This window comes from Rhinopithecus roxellana, chromosome 5, assembly GCF_007565055.1.
Source record: "Rhinopithecus roxellana isolate Shanxi Qingling chromosome 5, ASM756505v1, whole genome shotgun sequence".
Lineage (NCBI taxonomy): Eukaryota > Metazoa > Chordata > Mammalia > Primates > Cercopithecidae > Rhinopithecus > Rhinopithecus roxellana.
Genome location: NC_044553.1, coordinates 110,320,074 through 110,340,413, shown reverse-complemented (window position 1 = coordinate 110,340,413; position 20,340 = coordinate 110,320,074). Strand labels below are relative to the sequence as shown.

Sequence of the window (20,340 nt, the reverse complement as noted above, 5' to 3'; positions counted from 1 at the left end):
TTAAGTTGTTACCAAATTAAAGTAGACAATTGTAACCACAAAGGCAAACCTATTGTAAATACACAAATGCTAAAGAGAAATCAAACCATTAGAAAAAAAAACCCACAATCAAATAAGAAATGAAGACAGCAATAGAGTAAGGAACAAAAGCCTGCAAAACAAGCAGAAAATAAGTAGCAAAATGGCAGTAATAAATCTGTACTTACTGTTAATAATTACTTCAAGTATAAATGGATTAAACTCCCCAATCAAAGGGCATAGAGTGACTCAATGAATTAAAAAAAAAAAAATACGGCCGGGCGCGGTGGCTCAAGCCTGTAATCCCAGCACTTTGGGAGGCCGAGACGGGCGGATCATGAGGTCGGGAGATCGAGACCATCCTGGCTAATACGGTGAAACCCCGTCTCTACTAAAAATACAAAAACTAGCCGGGCGACGAGGTGGGCGCCTGTAGTCCCAGCTACTCGGGAGGCTGAGGCAGGAGAATGGCGTAAACCCGGGAGGCGGAGCTTGCAGTGAGCTGAGAGCCGGCCACTGCACTCCAGCCTGGGCGGCAGAGCGAGACTCCGTCTCAAAAAAAAAAAAAAAAAAAAAAAATACCCAACCGTATGCTGCCTTGAACAGACTTGGCTGAACACAAAGGAATATCTTATTCCATGTAAATTATAACCAAAAAAGAGCAGAAGTGGCTAAACTTAGACAAAACAGACTTTAGGACAAGAACTGTGCCTAGAGAGGAAGAAGGCCATTAAATAATGATGAAAGAGTCAGTTTAACAGGAGGATACAACAATTTAAATATATTTGCACCCAGCAACCTATCACCTAAATATATAAAACAAATGCAAATCTGAAGGGAGAAAATGGTAGCAATAAAATAATAGTAGGAGACTTCAGTGTTCCACTCTCAATAATGGATGGAACATTCAGGTAGAAAATCAATAATGAAACACCTGACTTACAACACTGTACACTAAATGTGCCTAAGAAATATATACAGGATTTTCTACCCCCAAATCAGCAGAATACTCATTCTTCTCAAGTGCATATGAAACATGCTTCAGAATAGATCATGTGTTAGGTCACAACACTAGTATTTAGAAATTTAAGAAGATGGAAATCATACCAATATCTTTTAGACCATGGTGGAATGAATCTAAAAATCAATAACAGAAAATGGGAAAATTAGCAAAAATGTGAAAACTAAACATACAATTGAACAACTATTTGGTAAAAGAGGAAATAAAGGGGAATTTAAATAATACCTTGAAGCAAATGAAAACAAATAGAACTCACTAAAATTTGTGAGATGTAGCAAAATGAGATTCTGAGGGAAGATTATAGTAATACATGCCTAAATTAGAAGAGAAGAAAGATCTCGCTTAACCTGGTTTTCTAACTCACGGAACTAGAAAAAGAAGAAACAAACTAACCCCAAAGTTACTATATGGAAAGAAATAACGACTAGAGTACAAAAAAATTAAATGCAAAAGAGAAAAACAATGGGGAAAAAATCAACAAAACAGGCTTGGTTTTTTGTGGAAAGATAAAAAAAATCAAACTCTTAGCTAGTCTAAGAAAAAACGACTCAAATAAATTAGAAACGAAAGTAGAGTCATTACAATGGATAACAGAGAAACAAAAAGGATCATAAAGAACTATTACCAATAATTTATGGCACCAGATTGGATAACCTTAGAAGAAGTGGATAAATTCCTAGAAATATACAACCCAACATCACTGAATGAAGAAGAAATAGATCAACAAAATTGACAGACCGCTAGCAAGACTAATAAAGAAGAAAAGAGAGAAGAATCAAATAGATGCAATAAAAAACGATAAAGGGGATATCACCACCGACCCCACAGAAATACAAACAACCATCAGAGAATACTATAAACGCCTCTACGCAAATCAACTAGAAAATCTAGAAGAAATGGATAATTTCCTGGACACTTACACTCTCCCAAGACTAAACCAGGAAGAAGTTGAATCCCTGAATAGACCAATAGCAGGCTCTGAAATTGAGGCAACAATTAATAGCCTACCCACCAAAAAAAGTCCAGGACCAGATGGATTCACAGCTGAATTCTACCAGAGGTACAAGGAGGAGCTGGTACCATTCCTTCTGAAACTATTCCAATCAACAGAAAAAGAGGGAATCCTCCCTAACTCATTTTATGAGGCCAACATCATCCTGATACCAAAGCCTGGCAGAGACACAACAAAAAAAGAGAATTTGAGACCAATATCCCTGATGAACATCGATGCAAAAATTCTCAATAAAATACGGGCAAACCGGATTCAGCAGCACATCAAAAAGCTTATCCACCATGATCAAGTGGGCTTCATCCCTGGGATGCAAGGCTGGTTCAACATTCACAAATCAATAAACGTAATCCAGCATATAAACAGAACCAAAGTCAAGAACCACATGATTATCTCAATAGATGCAGAAAAGGCTTTTGACAAAATTCAACAGCCCTTCATGCTAAAAACGCTCAATAAATTCGGTATTGATGGAACGTACCTCAAAATAATAAGAGCTATTTATGACAAACCCACAGCTAATATCATACTGAATGGGCAAAAACTGGAAAAATTCCCTCTGAAAACTGGCACAAGACAGGGATGCCCTCTCTCACCACTCCTATTCAACATAGTGTTGGAAGTTCTGGCTAGGGCAATCAGGAAAGAGAAAGAAATCAAGGGTATCCAGTTAGGAAAAGAAGAAGTCAAATTGTCCCTGTTTGCAGATGACATGATTGTATATTTAGAAAACCCCATCGTCTCAGCCCAAAATCTCCTTAAGCTGATAAGCAACTTCAGCAAAGTCTCAGGATACAAAATTAATGTGCAAAAATCACAAGCATTCTTATACACCAGTAACAGACAAACAGAGAGCCAAATCAGGAATGAACTTCCATTCACAATTGCTTCAAAGAGAATCAAATACCTAGGAATCCAACTTACAAGGGATGTAAAGGACCTCTTCAAGGAGAACTACAAACCACTGCTCAGTGAAATAAAAGAGGATACAAACAAATGGAAGAACATACCATGCTCATGGATAGGAAGAATCAATATCGTGAAAATGGCCATACTGCCCAAGGTTATTTATAGATTCAATGCCATCCCCATCAAGCTACCAATGAGTTTCTTCACAGAATTGGAAAAAACTGCTTTAAAGTTCATATGGAACCAAAAAAGAGCCCGCATTGCCAAGACAATCCTAAGTCAAAAGGACAAAGCTGGAGGCGTCACGCTACCTGACTTCAAACTATACTACAAGGCTACAGTAACCAAAACAGCGTGGTACTGGTACCAAAACAGAGCTATAGACCAATGGAACAGAACAGAGTCCTCAGACATAATACCACACATCTACAGCCATCTGGTCTTTGACAAACCTGAGAGAAACAAGAAATGGGGAAAGGATTCCCTATTCAATAAATGGTGCTGGGAAAATTGGCTAGCTATAAGTAGAAAGCTGAAACTGAATCCTTTCCTTACTCCTTATACGAAGATTAATTCAAGATGGATTAGAGACTTAAATGTTAGACCTAATACCATAAAAACCCTAGAAGAAAATCTAGGTAGTACCATTCAGGACATAGGCATGGGCAAGGACTTCATGTCTAAAACACCAAAAGCAACGGCAGCAAAAGCCAAAATTGACAAATGGGATCTAATTAAACTAAAGAGCTTCTGCACAGCAAAAGAAACTACCATCAGAGTGAACAGGCAACCTACAGAATGGGAGAAAATTTTTGCAACCTACTCATCTGACATAGGGCTAACATCCAGAATCTACAAAGAACTCAAACAAATATACAAGAAAAAAACAAACAACCCCATCAAGAAGTGGGGAAAGGATATGAACAGACATTTCTCAAAAGAAGACATTCATATAGCCTACAGACACATGAAAAAATGCTCATCATCACTGGCCATCAGAGAAATGCAAATCAAAACCACAATGAGATACCATCTCACACCAGTTAGAATGGCAATCATTAAGAAGTCAGGAAACAACAGGTTTTGGAGAGGATGTGGAGAAATAGGAACACTTTTACACTGTTGGTGGGATTGTAAACTAGTTCAACCATTATGGAAAACAGTATGGCAATTCCTCAAGGATCTAGAACTATATGTACCATATGACCCAGCCATCCCACTACTGGGTATATACCCAAAGGATTATAAATTATTCTACTACAAAGACACATGCACACGTATGTTTATTGCAGCACTATTCACAATAGCAAAGACTTGGAATCAACCCAAATGTCCATCTGTGACAGACTGGATTAAGAAAATGTGGCACATATACACCATGGAATACTATGCAGCCATAAAAAAGGATGAGTTTGTGTCCTTTGTAGGGACATGGATGCAGCTGGAAACCATCATTCTTAGCAAACTATCACAAGAACAGAAAACCAAACACCGCATGTTCTCACTCATAGGTGGGAACTGAACAATGAGATCACTTGGACTCCGGTAGGGGAACATCACACACTGGGGCCTATCATGGGGAGGGGGGAGGAGGGAGGGATTGCACTGGGGAGTTATACATGATATAAATGATGAATTGAAGGGTGCTGACGAGTTGATGGGTGCGGCACACCAACATGGCATAAGTATACATATGTAACAAGCCTGCATGTTATGCACATGTACCCTAGAACTTAAAGTATAATAAAAAAAAAAAAAAGAAAAAAGAAAATAACCATTCAAACAGCTATAAAGTGAAAAAAAAAAAAAAAAAAAAAGAAGAAGAAATAAAGAGCCTAAACAGACCAATAATAAATACAGAGATTGAATTACTCAATCAAAAAACCAACAAAAAGAGCCTAGGGCCAGATGACTTCACTGATGAATTCTATGAAACATTTAAAGGAGAAGTAGTACCAGCCTTTCTTGAACTTTTCTGAAAAATAAAAGAAGAGGGAACACTTTTGTGAAATAAGAAATATTATATTGGTCTCTGCCCCTGGTTCCTGACTTAGAGCTACTAAAACTCTGGTAGATAGAAGCACTAGGATAATATTGTTTTTCCAATATGTGATCTTTGACCCTGGTTCCCAACAGATAATTTCTATGATCTTTGTAATTTCTTGAGTGATAAGAGCATCTGAAACAGAGTTCCTAAATGTCTTGGGCTTTGCTGAGTGATAGGAGCATCTTTTGTTGTAATGAGGCTACTCTCGGTAGTGTCCTGGATAGCCTCAGAGTTGGTGCTGGCTACCAGAACTTGGACCTCCAGGTTCGGTTGATTGCCAAAGCCAGTGATTTAATAAATCATGCCTCTGTAATGAAGTTTCCATGAAAAATCCCAAGAACAGAGTTTGGGGAGTTTCTGGGTTGTTAAACATGTGGAGGTACCTGAAAAGTGACACACCTGGAGAGGGCATGTAAGTTTCGTGTCCCTTCTTCACACTTTGCCCTAGGCATCTTTTCCATCTGGCTGTTTATCTACATCCTTTAAAAGTTCCTTTGTAATAAATTGGCAATAGTAAGTAAAGTGTTTCCTTGAGTTCTGTGGGCCACTCTAGCAAATGAATCAAACTTCAGGAGACAGTTTGAGAATCCCAAATTTATAGCTGGTTTGTCAGAAGTATGGGTCAGAACTTGGGACTTGTGATTTGCATCTGAAGTTGTGGGGGCAGTCTTGTGGGACTGAGCCTTTATCTGTGGGACCAGGTAGATAATGTCAGAATTGGATTGAATTATATGACAGCTAGGTGGGGTCAGGGAAGTGGTCAGTGTGAGAAAAACCCCATAAAAATCTGGGTGAAGAGAATTGTTATTGTGTTGTATGTGAGAGCAGGAAAAACAATTTAGTTTTTCCTGTCTCTTACAACGCCCAAACTTGTGTTATGAGACCTTCATCACTCTGATTCCAAATCTAGACAGAAACACAAGAAAGGGGAGAACTACAGGCCAGTATTCCAGATAAACATAGATGCAGAAATCCTCTTTAAAATACCAGCAAACCAAATTCAAGAATACATTAACAATCATACCATCATTGAGTGGGATTTATCTCTGGAATGTAAGTATGGTGAAATACACTAAAATCTATAAATGCTGTATACTATATTAATACAGTGAAAGACAGAAAAACACTAATATCTGAATAGATGCAGGATAAACACTTGACAAAGTTCAATATCCTTTCATGAAAAAAACTCTCAACATAATAGGTATAGAAGGAACTTTTCTCAACACAATATAGGCCAGTGCTGTTGTTTTAATGTTTATCCCCTCCAAAACACATATGGAAGTTTAATTGCTATTGTAACCATATTAAGAGGTGGGTTCTTTAGGAGGAGATTAGGTTATATTGGCTCTGCTCTTATGAATGGATTAATACCATTATTGTGGAAGTGGGTCCTTATTGCAGGAGTGGGTGCCTTATTAAAGGTTGGATTCAGCTCCCCATAGTGCCCCTGCCACCCTTTGCCCTCTCTTGCCCTGTTGCTTTCCTCCGGGGTTGATTTAGTAAGAAGAACCTCATCAGATGCCACCACCTTGTTGTTGGACTTCCAGTCTCCAGAAGTATTATATGATAAATACATTTCTTTTCTTAATAAATTACCTAGTTTCTGATATTCTGTTATAGCAGCACAGAACAGACTAAGACAGCCCATATATGAACAACCCACAGTTAACATCATAATTGGGAAAAACTGAAAGCTTTTTCTCTAAGATTTGGTAAAAGGCAAGTATCCCCACTTTTACCATTTCTCTCCAACATAGTACTGGAAATACTGGGAAAAGCAGTCAGGCAAGAAGAAGAAATGAATGCATTACATGGGAAGAGAAAGAAGTAAAATTATCTGTTTGTAGATAACATCATAAATATGGAAAACCTTAAAGATTCAACAGAAAACTTGGAGAAATAATATATGAATTCAGTAATGTTTAGAGATAGAAAATCAACATGCTTAGGAATCAGTGGGGTTTTCATACACTAACTATGAACTATATGAGAGAGAAATTAAGGATACAGTTTTCCTTATATTAGCAACAAAAAGAATAAAATACTTAGGAATTAAGCAGGGAGTTGAATCACTTATGTAGTGAAAATTGTAAGTTTATGAAAAAAAATTTAAAGCAGCAAGTAAACAGACATCCGAGTTCATGGATTAGAAAATTAATATTATTATAATGTCCATACAGCCTTGAGTGATCTACAGTTTCAGTGCAATCTCTATCAGAACCCCAACCATTTGTTTTTAAGGAAATAGAGAAACAGTCCTAAAATTCATGTGAAGCTCCAAAAGACCCCAAAGATCGAAAGTAATCTTGAGCAAGAAGAGCAAAGGCTATAGTCATAATACTTTCTAACTTCAAATTTTGTTATAAAGGTATAGTAATCAAACAATTTGGCACTAGCATACAAACATACACACAGACCAATGAAACTTAATAGAAAACCCAGAAATAAACCTATGCAATTATGGGCAACTAGTCTTTGACGAGGATGCTGAGAACCTACAATGGGGTAAGCATAATCTTTTCAACAAAGGATATTGGGAATACTGGGTATCCACATGCGAAAGAATGAAATTGGACGCTTATCTTACACCATACACAAAAATCAACTCAAAATGGATTAAAGGCTTAAACATAAGATCTGAAACCATACAACTTTTAGAAGAAAACTTTCGGAAAAGCCTTGACGTTGATCTTGGTGATAATTGTTTAAAATATGACAGAAAAACACAGGCAACAAAAGCAAAATTAGACATGTGGAATTAAATTAAAAACCTGTACAGCAAATGAAAACATTATCAAAATGAAAAGACAGCTATGGAATGAGAAAAATATTTGTAAAAAATGTATCAGGTAAGACATTAATATCCAAAATATTTGAAGTACTCACACAACTCAGTGGCAAGAAAACAGCCTGACTCAAAAATGGGCAAAGGACTTAAAGAGACACTTCTCAAAAGGAGAAATCCAAAAGGCTAACAGGTACGTGGAAAGGTCCTTGGCATCTATAATGATCAGGGAAATGGAAATCAGACTTGAGTGAAGTATCACCTGACACTTGTTAGGATGGCTATTCTCAAAATGACAGGAGACACGTATTGGGGAGGATGTGGAGAAAATGGAATCCTTGTATGCTGTTGGTAGGAATGTAAATTTGTATAACCATTATAGTAAGCAATATGGAATTTCCTCAAAAAATTAAAATAGAGCCTATCATATGATCAGCGATTCTTCTTCTGGGTATATATACAGAGGAATTGAAATTTGGATCAAGAAGAGATATCTGTGCACCCATGTTCACTGTAACATTATTCGTAATAGCCAAGATATGGAAACAACCTGAGTGTCTGCTGATGAATGAAAAAAATATGATACATATTTGTGTGTGTGTGTGTGTTCATATATTTATGTGTGTATATATGTATAAAAAACAATATTATCTAGCCTTAAAAAGAATGAAATTTTGACACTTGTGACATCGTGGGTGGAGCTAGAGATATTAAGCTAAGTGAAAAGAGACACAGAGAGAAATGCTGCATGATCTCACTTCTATGTGGAATATGAAAAAGTCACATTCATAGAAGCTGAGAGGGGAGATGGAGTGGTATTGGTCAAAGGGTACAAAAGTTTGACTTATGCAAGATTAATAATTTCTGATGATGTAGTGTGCAGCATCATGACTGTAGTTAACAAAAAGCAAAATACCTGAAAACATAGGAAACTTTGAGTTTATTCTTGGAATTCAAAGATATTTCTTCATTAGAAAATCTATGAATGTAATGGGATGTAAACTGATTAGAAGAGGAAAACCATGATTTTCAACATCAGGGAAAGATGATCAAGTTTGGATAAGCACTAATTATATTTACAGAAGAGAGTCTGTGTATTTAGAGCCGAATAACTATTGATCAGTGTGGTAAGTGGAAATAACATGGGCTCTGGAGAGAGCCAACCAAGTTTAAATCCTGATTTTATCAGATAATAAGCTATGATTCCCTGAGCAAGTTACTTAACATTATTGTATTTCAGTTTCTTTTTCTGAAAAATGACAATTGTAATTATTAACCTGTTGTGATGCTTAAATGAGGCAAGTATGTAAAACAGTAACATAGTGCTAGGATGGATGTTGCTTAATATACAGTCACTCTTATAACTGAGTACTGTGTTATCTATGCTGTATGACAAATAACGGAAAAACTTAGCTTAAAACAGCAAACATTTATCAGATCACTATTTCTGTGAAAAAGGCAACCAGGACTTGCATAGTGATTCTTTTATTGTTTTATTTAGAGCCAGGGACTTGCTCTGTCACCCAGGATGGAATGTGGTGATGCAGCATAGCTCACTGCAGCCTAGAACTTCTGGGCTGAAGCCATCCTCCTGCCTCAACCTCCTGAGTAACCAAGATTACAGTCACATGCCATCATGCCTGGTTAAATTTTTAATTTTTTTGTAGAGACAAGGTCTTGCCATGTTGCCCAGACTGGTCTTGAACTCCTGGCATCAAGCAATCCTTCTACCTTGGCTTTCTAAAGCACTGGAATTCCAGGCGTGAGCCATCGTATCTGGCCATCATTCTTGCTCTGGGTCTCTGATGATTTTTTTTTTTTTTTTTTGAGATGGAGTCTGGCTCTGTCGCCTAGGCTGGAGTGCCATGACACAATCTTGGCTCACTGCAACCTCCACCTCCCAAGTTCAAGTGATTCTCCTGTCTCAGTCTCTTGAGGATCTGGGGTTACAGGCATGCGCCACCACACCTGGCTAATTTTTTATATTTTTATAGAGATGAGATTTCACCATGTTGGCCAGACTGGTCTCGAACTCCTGACCTGAAGTGATCTGCCTCCCAAGTACTGGGATAACAGGCATGAGCCACTGCTTCCAGCCTGATGAATTTTTAGTCAAGCTATCAGTCAGGTCATAGTCATCTGGGTCTGGAGGATCCACTTCCATACTCATTTGTGCGGTTATTTGCTGGCTTTTGTTCCCCTTTGGCTGTGGGCCAGAAACCTCAGTTTCTTGCCAAGTATACCTTTCTACAGCCCAAGTGTCTTCATGACATGGCCAGTGGTTTCTCCATAGAAAATCAGAGAGAGAGAGTCGGGGAGAGAAAGGAAAAAGTACCTAAGAGAGTTGATAAAAGGAAGTTGTGCTGAGTTTTATAGCATCGCTTTTGCTGTATTCTTTTGGTCACAGTCCTGATACAGTATGGGAGGAGATTACATAAGGATCTTAAAACCAGGTGGCTTAGATCACTGGGCACCATCTCAGAGGCTCCATACTACAAGTACCTAACACAGCATGATGAAAGATGTATGGCCACTATATTGTAATTACAGGTGAACTCTTTTGTTACCTTCTGGTATTAGAAAACAGTATAAATAGTCATAGGTTAAGCATATTATTTGGATTACTTTTAGTGTGTAGTTTAAATTTGGGAGAAATAGTTGGACCACATAATTTGAATATTCATAAAAGTACGTTAGGTAGTGCAAGATTCTGTTGAGTACGGTGTAAAGTTGACTAGGACTATAAGAAAATTCTTTGAGTTTTATTTTTACTTGAATCTCAATAATTTGTCATGTAGATGAATAGATTAGATATGAAAAGCAGTCTCTTGTGGAGTTCTACAAGAGTCAGTGTATTATTTTAATTTTAACTTAAGAGAAGTGCTCTAGCACAATCACAATTCTTCTCTTACTGTGTTTTTAAATACCAGCACAATTATAGTATATTTTCTTTTATCTAAACGTGATCTCCAAGTATTCATGCAAGAAAATCATTGATTAGTGAAAGTATACAAGACTTTAGATGTGTTCTGGTTATTTTCTCATCAATGTAGGTATCCCTTAAATTAATTTTAATGGCAATTTTCATCTTCCATTTGTATGATGGATTATTGTTTTCAACAGTGTTTCACATGAGTGATGTCATCACATCACCACAATAACTCTATGATGTACACAAGGCAGGTACTGAACCTCATTTTATAGATGTAAAAACAATCTAGGAGAGGCTAAGTGTTGTTTCCAGTGTTACACAACCAATAATTTGCAGAGCTGAGGCTTTAAGGACATATCATCTGGCTCTTCGTGTAGTGCTGTTTTTGTATCATATTTTTTTGGATGGTTCAACACAATTATTGAGAGAAACAACTCAATTAAAATTGTAGGTTTTTTCCACTCATATTGACCCATCTTCTGATTTTCTATGATTTATTCTCATGGTGCTGAATCTTATTTCCTAGATCACAGAACAAGCTTTTACTTCTTCTGTTTGAGGTTGTTTTAAGGAATTAAAAATTTAAGGGTTAATTTCTTAAAACAACATCAAGTAGCAATTATTATGTCTATATTTTTTGTAGGTGAAACCCTCTCTGTTCCTTCAGAGAATGTTTCTTATGCAAATAATGTGATTTGTTAGATGTCATTTTTCAGTTTCTAGGATAAAATTACTGATTTTTCTTGAATGTGGGTTACATCATAGAGATGTTAATGTTTATAAGGTTAAATATACACTACATTCATTTTAAACATACTCATGATGACAGTACAAGAATAATGCAAATATTTCTGTAGAGGCATGTCTAAGCCACTGTTCTGAGAGTTTTATGAACCTTCAAATAGTCCTGTGAGTTAGGTAATATTATTATTTTTATTTCCTGTTTAGAGATAAGGAAACTGAGACATAGGCTAAAAAAGTTGTCTAGATTATACAGCTAGTAAGTGGCCAGTGTAGATTATGAATTCAGGTAGTCTGGCCTGATAGTCCCCATCCTTAATTGTTAGTCATATTGCTGCACATTTTTCCACACTTAGAGTTTGTATTTCATAAGTCATTTATTTATTAGTACTTCATTTAAATGATTGTATATATTGAAATTAAGGATGTGATAATTCACTATACGCAGGAGAAGGATGTCCGGAAGTGGAAGGAAGAATTACTAGATCAACGACGCAGGATGATGGAAGAAAAATTACTTCATGCTGAGTTTAAGCGAGAAGTGCAATTACAAGCAATTGTGAAGAAAGCACAAGAAGAAGAAGCTAAGGTATATCATAAGAGCTTTAAATGTTAACTTAACTACCCAAGTACTTTTTTCAATTGTTATATAATAGTAATAGAAGGTAATGTTTATGCAGTGTTTATTCTGTTCTAGGATAACAGCATTTTACAGGCTCATTTAAAACTTACGAGGTGCAATATTTTATCCCTTTGATAATTCTGTGAGCCATCTATTATTATTTTTACAACCCTATAAAGGTATAATTGATAGAGAATAAGCAGCACATATCTAAATTATTCCATTTGATGAGTTTTGACATGTATTATATCCTTGAAACTATCAGTACAATGAACATAATATACAATTCCTCTTTGTAATTCATTCCTTCATTCAACTCTATTATCTAATTACTGATCTGCTTTCTATCAGTATAGATGTTTGCATTTTCTAGAACTTATGTGTGTGGAATCATACATTATCTATTATTTTCTCTGGCTTTCCCTCATAATAGTTATTTGGAACTTCATCCATCGTGTTGTGTGTGTGAATAATTCCTTCCTTTTTATTGCTGAGTCATTCCTTCCATTTCTTTACATATGGAAATACCGTAATTTGTTAACCCAGTCACTTGTTGATGGACATGTGTTTTCTTTTTTTTGTTTGTTTTTGTTTTTGTTTTTGTTTATTTTTTTATTATACTTTAAGTTCTAGGGTACATGTGCATAACGTGCAGGTTTGTTACATATGTATACTTGTGCCATGTTGGTGTGCTGTGCCCATCAACTCATGTGTCTGTAGGCTGTATGAATGTCTTCTTTTGAGAAATGTCTGTTCATATCCTTTGCCCACTTTTTGATGGGGTGGTTTGTTTTTTTCTTGTATATTTGTTTGAGTTCTTTGTAGATTCTGGATATTAGCCCTTTGTCAGATGAGTAGATTGAAAAAATTTTCTCCCATTCTGTAGGTTGCCTGTTCACTCTGATGGTAGTTTCTTTTGCTGTGCAGAAGCTCTTTAGTTTAATTAGATCCCGTTTGTCAATTTTGGCTTTTGCTGCCGTTGCTTTTGGTGTTTTAGACGTGAAGGCCTTGCCCATGCCTATGTCCTGAATGGTACTACCTAGGTGTTCTTCTAGGGTTTTTATGGTATTAGGTCTAACATTTAAGTCTCTAATCCATCTTGAATTAATCTTCGTATAAGGAGTAAGGAAAGGATCCAGTTTCAGCTTTCTACTTATGGCTAGCCAATTTTCCCAGCACCATTTATTAAATAGGGAATCCTTTCCCCATTTCTTGTTTCTCTCAGGTTTGTCAAAGATCAGATGGCTGTAGATGTGTGGTATTATTTCTGAGGACTCTGTTCTGTTCCATTGGTCTATATCTCTGTTTTGGTACCAGTACCATGCTGTTTTGGTGACTGTAGCCTTGTAGTATAGTTTGAAGTCAGGTAGCGTGACGCCTCCAGCTTTGTTCTTTTGACTTAGGATTGTCTTGGCAATGCGGGCGCTTTTTTGGTTCCATATGAACTTTAAAGCAGTTGTTTCCAATTCTGTGAAGAAACTCATTGGTAGCTTGATGGGGATGGCATTGAATCTATAAATAACCTTGGGCAGTATGGCCATTTTCACAATATTGATTCTTCCTATCCATGAGCATGGTATGTTCTTCCATTTGTTAGTGTCCTCTTTTATTTCACTGAGCAGTGGTTTGTAGTTCTCCTTGAAGAGGTCCTTTACATCCCTTGTAAGTTGGATTCCTAGGCATTTTATTCTCTTTGAAGCAATTGTGAATGGAAGTTCATTCCTGATTTGGCTCTCTGTTTGTGTGTTACTGGTGTATAAGAATGCTTGTGATTTTTGCACATTAATTTTGTGTCCTGAGACTTTGCTGAAGTTGCTTATCAGCTTAAGGAGATTTTGGGCTGAGACGATGGAGTTTTCTAAATATACAATCATGTCATCTGCAAACAGGGACAATTTGACTTCTTCTTTTCCTAACTGGATACCCTTGATTTCTTTCTCTTGCCTGATTGCCCTAGCCAGAACTTCCAACACTATGTTGAATAGGAGTGGTAAGAGAGGGCATCCCTGTCTTGTGCCAGTTTTCAAAGGGAATTTTTCCAGTTTTTGCCCATTCAGTATGATATTAGCTGTGGGTTTGTCATAAATAGCTCTTATTATTTTGAGGTACGTTCCATCAATACCGAATTTATTGAGCGTTTTTAGCATGAAGGGCTGTTGAATTTTGTCAAAAGCCTTTTCTGCATCTATTGAGATAATCATGTGGTTCTGGTCTTTGGTTCTGTTTATATGCTGGATTACGTTTATTGATTTGCGAATGTTGAACCAGCCTGGCATCCCAGGGATGAAGCCCACTTGATCATGGTGGATAAGCTTTTTGATGTGCTGCTGAATCCGGTTTGCCCGTATTTTATTGAGGATTTTTGCATCGATGTTCATCGGGGATACTGGTCTCAAATTCTCTTTTTTTGTTGTGTCTCTGCCAGGCTTTGGTATCAGGATGATGTTGGCCTCATAAAATGAGTTAGGGAGGATTCCCTCTTTTTCTATTGATTGGAATAGTTTCAGAAGGAATGGTACCAGCTCCTCCTTGTACCTCTGGTAGAATTCAGCTGTGAATCCATCTGGTCCTGGACTTTTTTTGGTGGGTAGGCTATTAATTATTGCCTCAATTTCAGAGCCTGCTATTGGTCTATTCAGGGATTCAACTTCTTCCTGGTTTAGTCTTGGGAGAGTGTAAGTGTCCAGGAAATTATCCATTTCTTCTAGATTTTCTAGTTGATTTGCATAGAGGTGTTTATAGTATTCTCTGATGGTAGTTTGTATTTCTGTGGGGTCGGTGGTGATATCCCCTTTATCATTTTTTATTGCGTCTATTTGATTCTTCTCTCTTTTCTTCTTTATTAGTCTTGCTAGTGGTCTGTCAATTTTGTTGATCTTTTCAAAAAACCAACTCCTGGATTCATTGATTTTTTGGAGGGTTTTTTGTGTCTCTATCTCCTTCAGTTCTGCTCTGATCTTAGTAATTTCTTGCCTTCTGCTAGCTTTTGAATGTGTTTGCTCTTGCCTCTCTAGTTCTTTTAATTGTGATGTTAGAGTGTCAGTTTTAGATCTTTCCATCTTTCTCTCGTGGGCATTTAGTGCTATAAATTTCCCTCTACACAGACATGTGTTTTCTTTCCAGTTTTTTTCTATTACAAATATAGCTGCTGTGGCAATTCATGTATATGTCTTTGTGCAGATGTGTACTTTCATTTTTATTTTATAAAAACCTAGGAGTGGATTAGTATAGCATCTTACAATAGGTTCATGTTTAAGTTTTTCACATGGTTTTCCATTCCTACCAGTAGTGAATGAGAGTTCTAGTTGTGGTATATTCTGACCAGCACTTGACACAGTTACACATTTTAATTTCAGTAATTTTTTAAATATGTGTATAGAGTCTAATCTTTTTCCTTTTTTTGTGGGAAAAACATAATATAATATTTATCATCTGAATCATTGTTAAGTATACAGTTCAGTGGTTTTAATGCATTCATGTTATGCAGTCATCACCACCATGTATCTCCATTAGTCTTTTTCATCTTGTAAAACTGAAACTCTGTGCTCATTAACTCCTCATTCTCACCACCAGCCCCTGGCAATCATCATTCTACTTCCTAGATCTGTGATTTTGACTAAGTGCTTCTTATAAATGGAATGATATGATATAATTTTATCTTTTTGTGACTGGCTTATTTCATTTAGCATTAGGTCTTCAATGTTATAGCATATGTTAGAATTTCCATCCCTTTTCAGGCTGAGTAATTTTCCATTGTATGTATATACCACATTTTGCTTATCCGTTCATATCTCAATGGACATTTGAGTTATTATTACACTTTAGCTATTGTGAACAGTGCTGTGGTAAATATGGGTGTACAAATAACTCTCGAGTCCCTGCTTTGGATTCTTTTGGGTATATACCCAGAATTGGAAAGTCTGGATCTTATGGTAATTCTATTTTTAATTTTTTGAGGAATCACCATGCTGTTTTCTACATGTAGTTCACCATTTTTACATTCCCATCAGTAGTGCACAAGGGTTCCAGTTATTCCATATCCTCTCTAACTTCCATCATTTTGTTTTTGTGATAGTAGTCATTCTGATGTGTGTTACTTGGTGTCTCGTTGTAGTTTTGATTTGTATTTCTCTAATGATTAGTGATGTTGAGCATCTTTTCATGTGCCTATTGGCCATTTGTATATCCTCTTTGGAGAAATGTCTACTCAAGTCATTTGCCCATTTTTGAATTGAGTTGTTTGTTTTTTTGTTGTGGAGTTTTAAGACTTCTTCATATATTCTTGATATCAGTTTGTTTTTAAATCAAAGGTATGATTTGCAAATGTTTTCTGCCATTCTGTGGGTTGCATTTTTACTTTGACAGTAGCATCTTTTGACATGCAAAATATTTTAGTTTTCACAAAGTCCAGTTTGTCTGTTTTCTTCTTTTGTTGCCTGTGACTTTGGTGTCATATCCAATAAATCATTGCAAAATCTATTGTCGTGACACTTTGATCCTGTGTCTTCTAAGAGTTTTATAGCTTTAGATCTTACGTTTAGGTAATTGATCCATTTTGAGTTAATTTCAGTATATGGAGTTAGATAAAGGTTTAGCTTGATTCTTTTGCATGTGACTGTCAAGTTTTCCCATTGCCATTTGTTGAAAAGACTGTTCTTTGTCCATTAAATTGTGTTGGCAGCCTTGTCAAAAATCATTTGAGTATATCTGTGAGGGTCTATTTCTTATCTCCCTGTTCTATTCCATAGGTCTGTATGTTTGTTTTAGTGCTAGTGCTATACTGTTTTGATGTTTGTAGTTTTGTTTTAAGTTTTGAAATTAGGAAGTGTGAGTCATCCAATTTGTTGTTCTTTTTAAAGATTGTTTTGGTTATTTGGGGTCCCTTGAGATTCCATATGAATTTTGGGGTGGACTTTTTTGTTCCTGCATAGTCATCATTGGGATTTTGATAGAGATTGCATTGAATCTATAGATCACTTTGTGTATTGTTGATGTCTTAACAATTTTAAGTGTTCTGGTTCATGATCATGGGATGATTTTTTATTTATTTGTGTTGTCTTTAATTTTTCAACAATGTTTTATACTTTTTATTGTATGTATCTTTTGCCTCCTTGGTTAATTACTAAGTATTTTATTATTTTTGATGCTATTGTTAATGGGATTGTTTTCATAATCTCCTTTTCAGATTGTTCCTTGTTAGTGTATAGAAGTGTAATTGATTTTTGTGTGTTGACTTTGTATCCTGCTTCTTTACTGAATTTTTATTAGTTCTAACAGTTTTTGTTTGGTGGAATCTGTGTTTTCTACATATAAGTTCATATCATCTGTGAACAAAGATAATCTTACTATTTTCTAAATTTGGACACTATTTCTTTTACTTTACTAATTTTTCTGGCTTGAATTTCTAGTGCTACTTTAAATAGAAGTGGTGAAAGCAGCCAGGCACAGTGGCTCACACCTGTAATCCCAGCATTTTGGGAGGCCGAGGCGGGCAGATCACGAGGTCAGGAGATTGAGACCATCCTGGCTAACACAGTGAAACTCCGTCTCTACTAAATATACAAAAAATTAGCTGGGCGTGGTGGCGGGCGCCTATAGTCCCAGCTACTTGGGAGGCTGAGGCAGGAGAATCGCGTAAACCCGGGAGGCGGAGCTTGCAGTGAGCCTAGATCGCACCACTGCACTCCAGCCTGGGTGACAGAGCGAGACTCCGTCTCAATAAAAAAAAGTGGTGAAAGCAGGTATCTTTATCTTGTTTCTGATAGCAGAGTAAAAGCTCTCAGTCTTTTACCATTGAGTATGATATTTGTTGAGGTTTTTTCATATTATCGCTTTTGAGTTTGTTCTGTTCCTAGTTTGTTGTTTTTGTCATGAAAAATGTTTGTCAAATGTTTTCTTGTGCATCAATTGAGACTGTATGTTTTTTTCCTCTTTAATTCTGTTAATATGTTATATTACGTTGGTCAGTTTCCATATGTCGAACCCTTCCAGGAATAAATCCTACTTGGTCATGGTGTATAATTCTTTTAATATGCTTTACTAGTATTTTGTTGAGAGTTTTTGCGTTAATATTGATAAAGGATATTGGTCTATAGTTTTTTCCTTTTAGTTTCTGTCTGGTTTTGGTATCAGGGTAATGCTGGCCCCATAGAATGGGTTAGGATGTATTCCCTACTCTTCAGTTGTTTGTAGTTTGAGAAGGCTTGGTGTTAGTTCTTTAAGTGTTTGGTAGAATTCACCCATGAAGCCATCAGGCCCAGGGATTTTCTTAGGAGATTTCTAAATTACTGATCAATGTCCTTACTAGTTACAGGTCTAATTCATGTTTTCTAAATTTTTTTGATTTGATTTTTTAGGTTTTGTATTTGTGTGTATTACGAGTTATGGTTGAGATTTTTTTTTCATGTGGGTATGTACTGTTCCAGCACCAGTTGTTTAAGACTGTTCTTTTTACATTGAATTGCTTTAATAACATTGTTGAAAATGAATTGGCCATGAATATGTGAGTTTTCTTTCTAACTTGATTCTGTTTCCTTTATCTCTGTGCCTGTTTTTATATCAGTACCACTCTATCTTGATTATTGTACCTTTATAATAAATTGAAATCAGGAAGTACACGTCCGTAAGCTTTGTTGTTTTTTTCCGAGCTATTTTGGCTATTTTAGATCCTTTGTATTCCGTATAAATTACAGGATCAGCTTTTGAATTTCTACAAAGATATTTTTTAAAGCCTGTCTGGGTTTAAAATGGGTTTGCATTGAATTTATAGATTAATTTGGGGGAGAATTGACATCTTAATGATATTGAGCATTTCCGTGAACATGATATATATCTCAACTTATTTAGATTCTTGCCTTTGCATCTATTTTGTGAAATTTATCTATAGTTCATATGTTTGATGGTATATTCAATGATTTTTTTCTGTTTATTGCTAATATATAGCAGTGCAGTTGATTTCTGTATATGTACCTTGTATTTTTACAACCTTGCTAATACACTCACTTATTAGGTCTATTGTTATTTCTTTGTTTCCAGTCTGTATGTTTTTTATTTTTTATCTCCTTTTATTGCAATGGCTGGGACTACTACAGTGTTGAGAGTTGTGAAGAGAGCTGACATCTTTCCTTGTTCCCAATCTCAGGGGAAAAGCATTTACTCTTCATCATTAAGTATGATATTAGCTATAGATATTTCATAGATGTTTGTTATCAAATTGAGGAAATTTCTTTCTAGTCTTAGTTTACTGAAAATCTTTACCATGATTGGACTTTAAAATTGTTCACATGGTGTTTTGTCAATTAAGATACAATTTAAAAAATTTTTTAATGATGAATTTCAATGGTTGATTTTCATATATTAAATCAACTGTGCATTTCTGGGATAAACCTCATGTAGTCATAGTGTATTATCATCTTTATATATTGGTGAATTTGACTTGATAAAATTTTAGGAATTTTTGCATCAGTGTTCATAACCGAGGGTGTTCTATAGTTTCTTTTCTTTAATGTCTTTGTTTTTGGTAACAGGATGTGCTGGCTTTGTAAAGTGATTTAGGAAGGCTTCCATTATCTTCAGTTTTTTTAGAGTTGTTTGTGTAGAATTGGTACAATTTATTGTTTAATTTTTTTTTTTTTTTGGAGAATCCACCAAGGAAACTATCTGGATCTGGGGTTTTCTTTGTGGGAGGGTTTTTGCCTAAAAGTTTTATTTCTTTAATTTATGTAGAGCTATTCCTAATATCTATTTCTATTATATAATTTGTGTCACTGAAGAAATTTATCTGTTCCCCAAAGACTAATACTGTAGAGCATCTTTTCATGTACTTTTTGGCCATTTGTATATCTTCTTGGAAAAAAAATCTCTGTTCAAAATCCTTTGCTCACTTTTTACCTGGGCAGTTCATCTTTTTGCTGTTTAGTTATAAGAGTTCTTTATATGTTCTGGATACTAGATCCTTATGAAACTTGTGATTTGCAAATATTTTCTTTAATTTTGCATGTTGTCTTTTCACTTTCTTGATAATGTTCTTTTCATATAAGTTTTTAATGTTGTCAAATTCCAATTTATTTATCTTTTTTTGTTGCTTAGTTTTTGGTGCTAAGAAAGAATGATCAAATCTAAGATCATGAAGAGTTACCTCTTTGTTTTCTTCTAAGATTTTGTGGTTTTAGATTTTTATATTTAAATCATAAAAACATTTGGAGTTAATTTTTGTGTGTGATCTGAGGTAGGGGTTCAACTTAATTCTTTTGC

The 20,340-nt window shown here is 35.8% G+C and overlaps 1 protein-coding gene across 4 annotated transcripts in view; it reads left to right on the top strand.

Moving 5' to 3' along the window:
- Nucleotides 1-20,340, top strand: part of SCAPER (S-phase cyclin A associated protein in the ER) — a 587,291-nt gene that overhangs the window by 160,775 nt on the left and 406,176 nt on the right. For all 4 annotated transcript variants that reach the window (XM_030930958.1, XM_030930961.1, XM_030930960.1 and 1 more), the window contains one exon: nt 11,914-12,054. In XM_030930958.1, the coding sequence (XP_030786818.1) occupies nt 11,914-12,054 (141 nt within the window). The remainder of the gene's footprint in view (nt 1-11,913; nt 12,055-20,340) is intronic.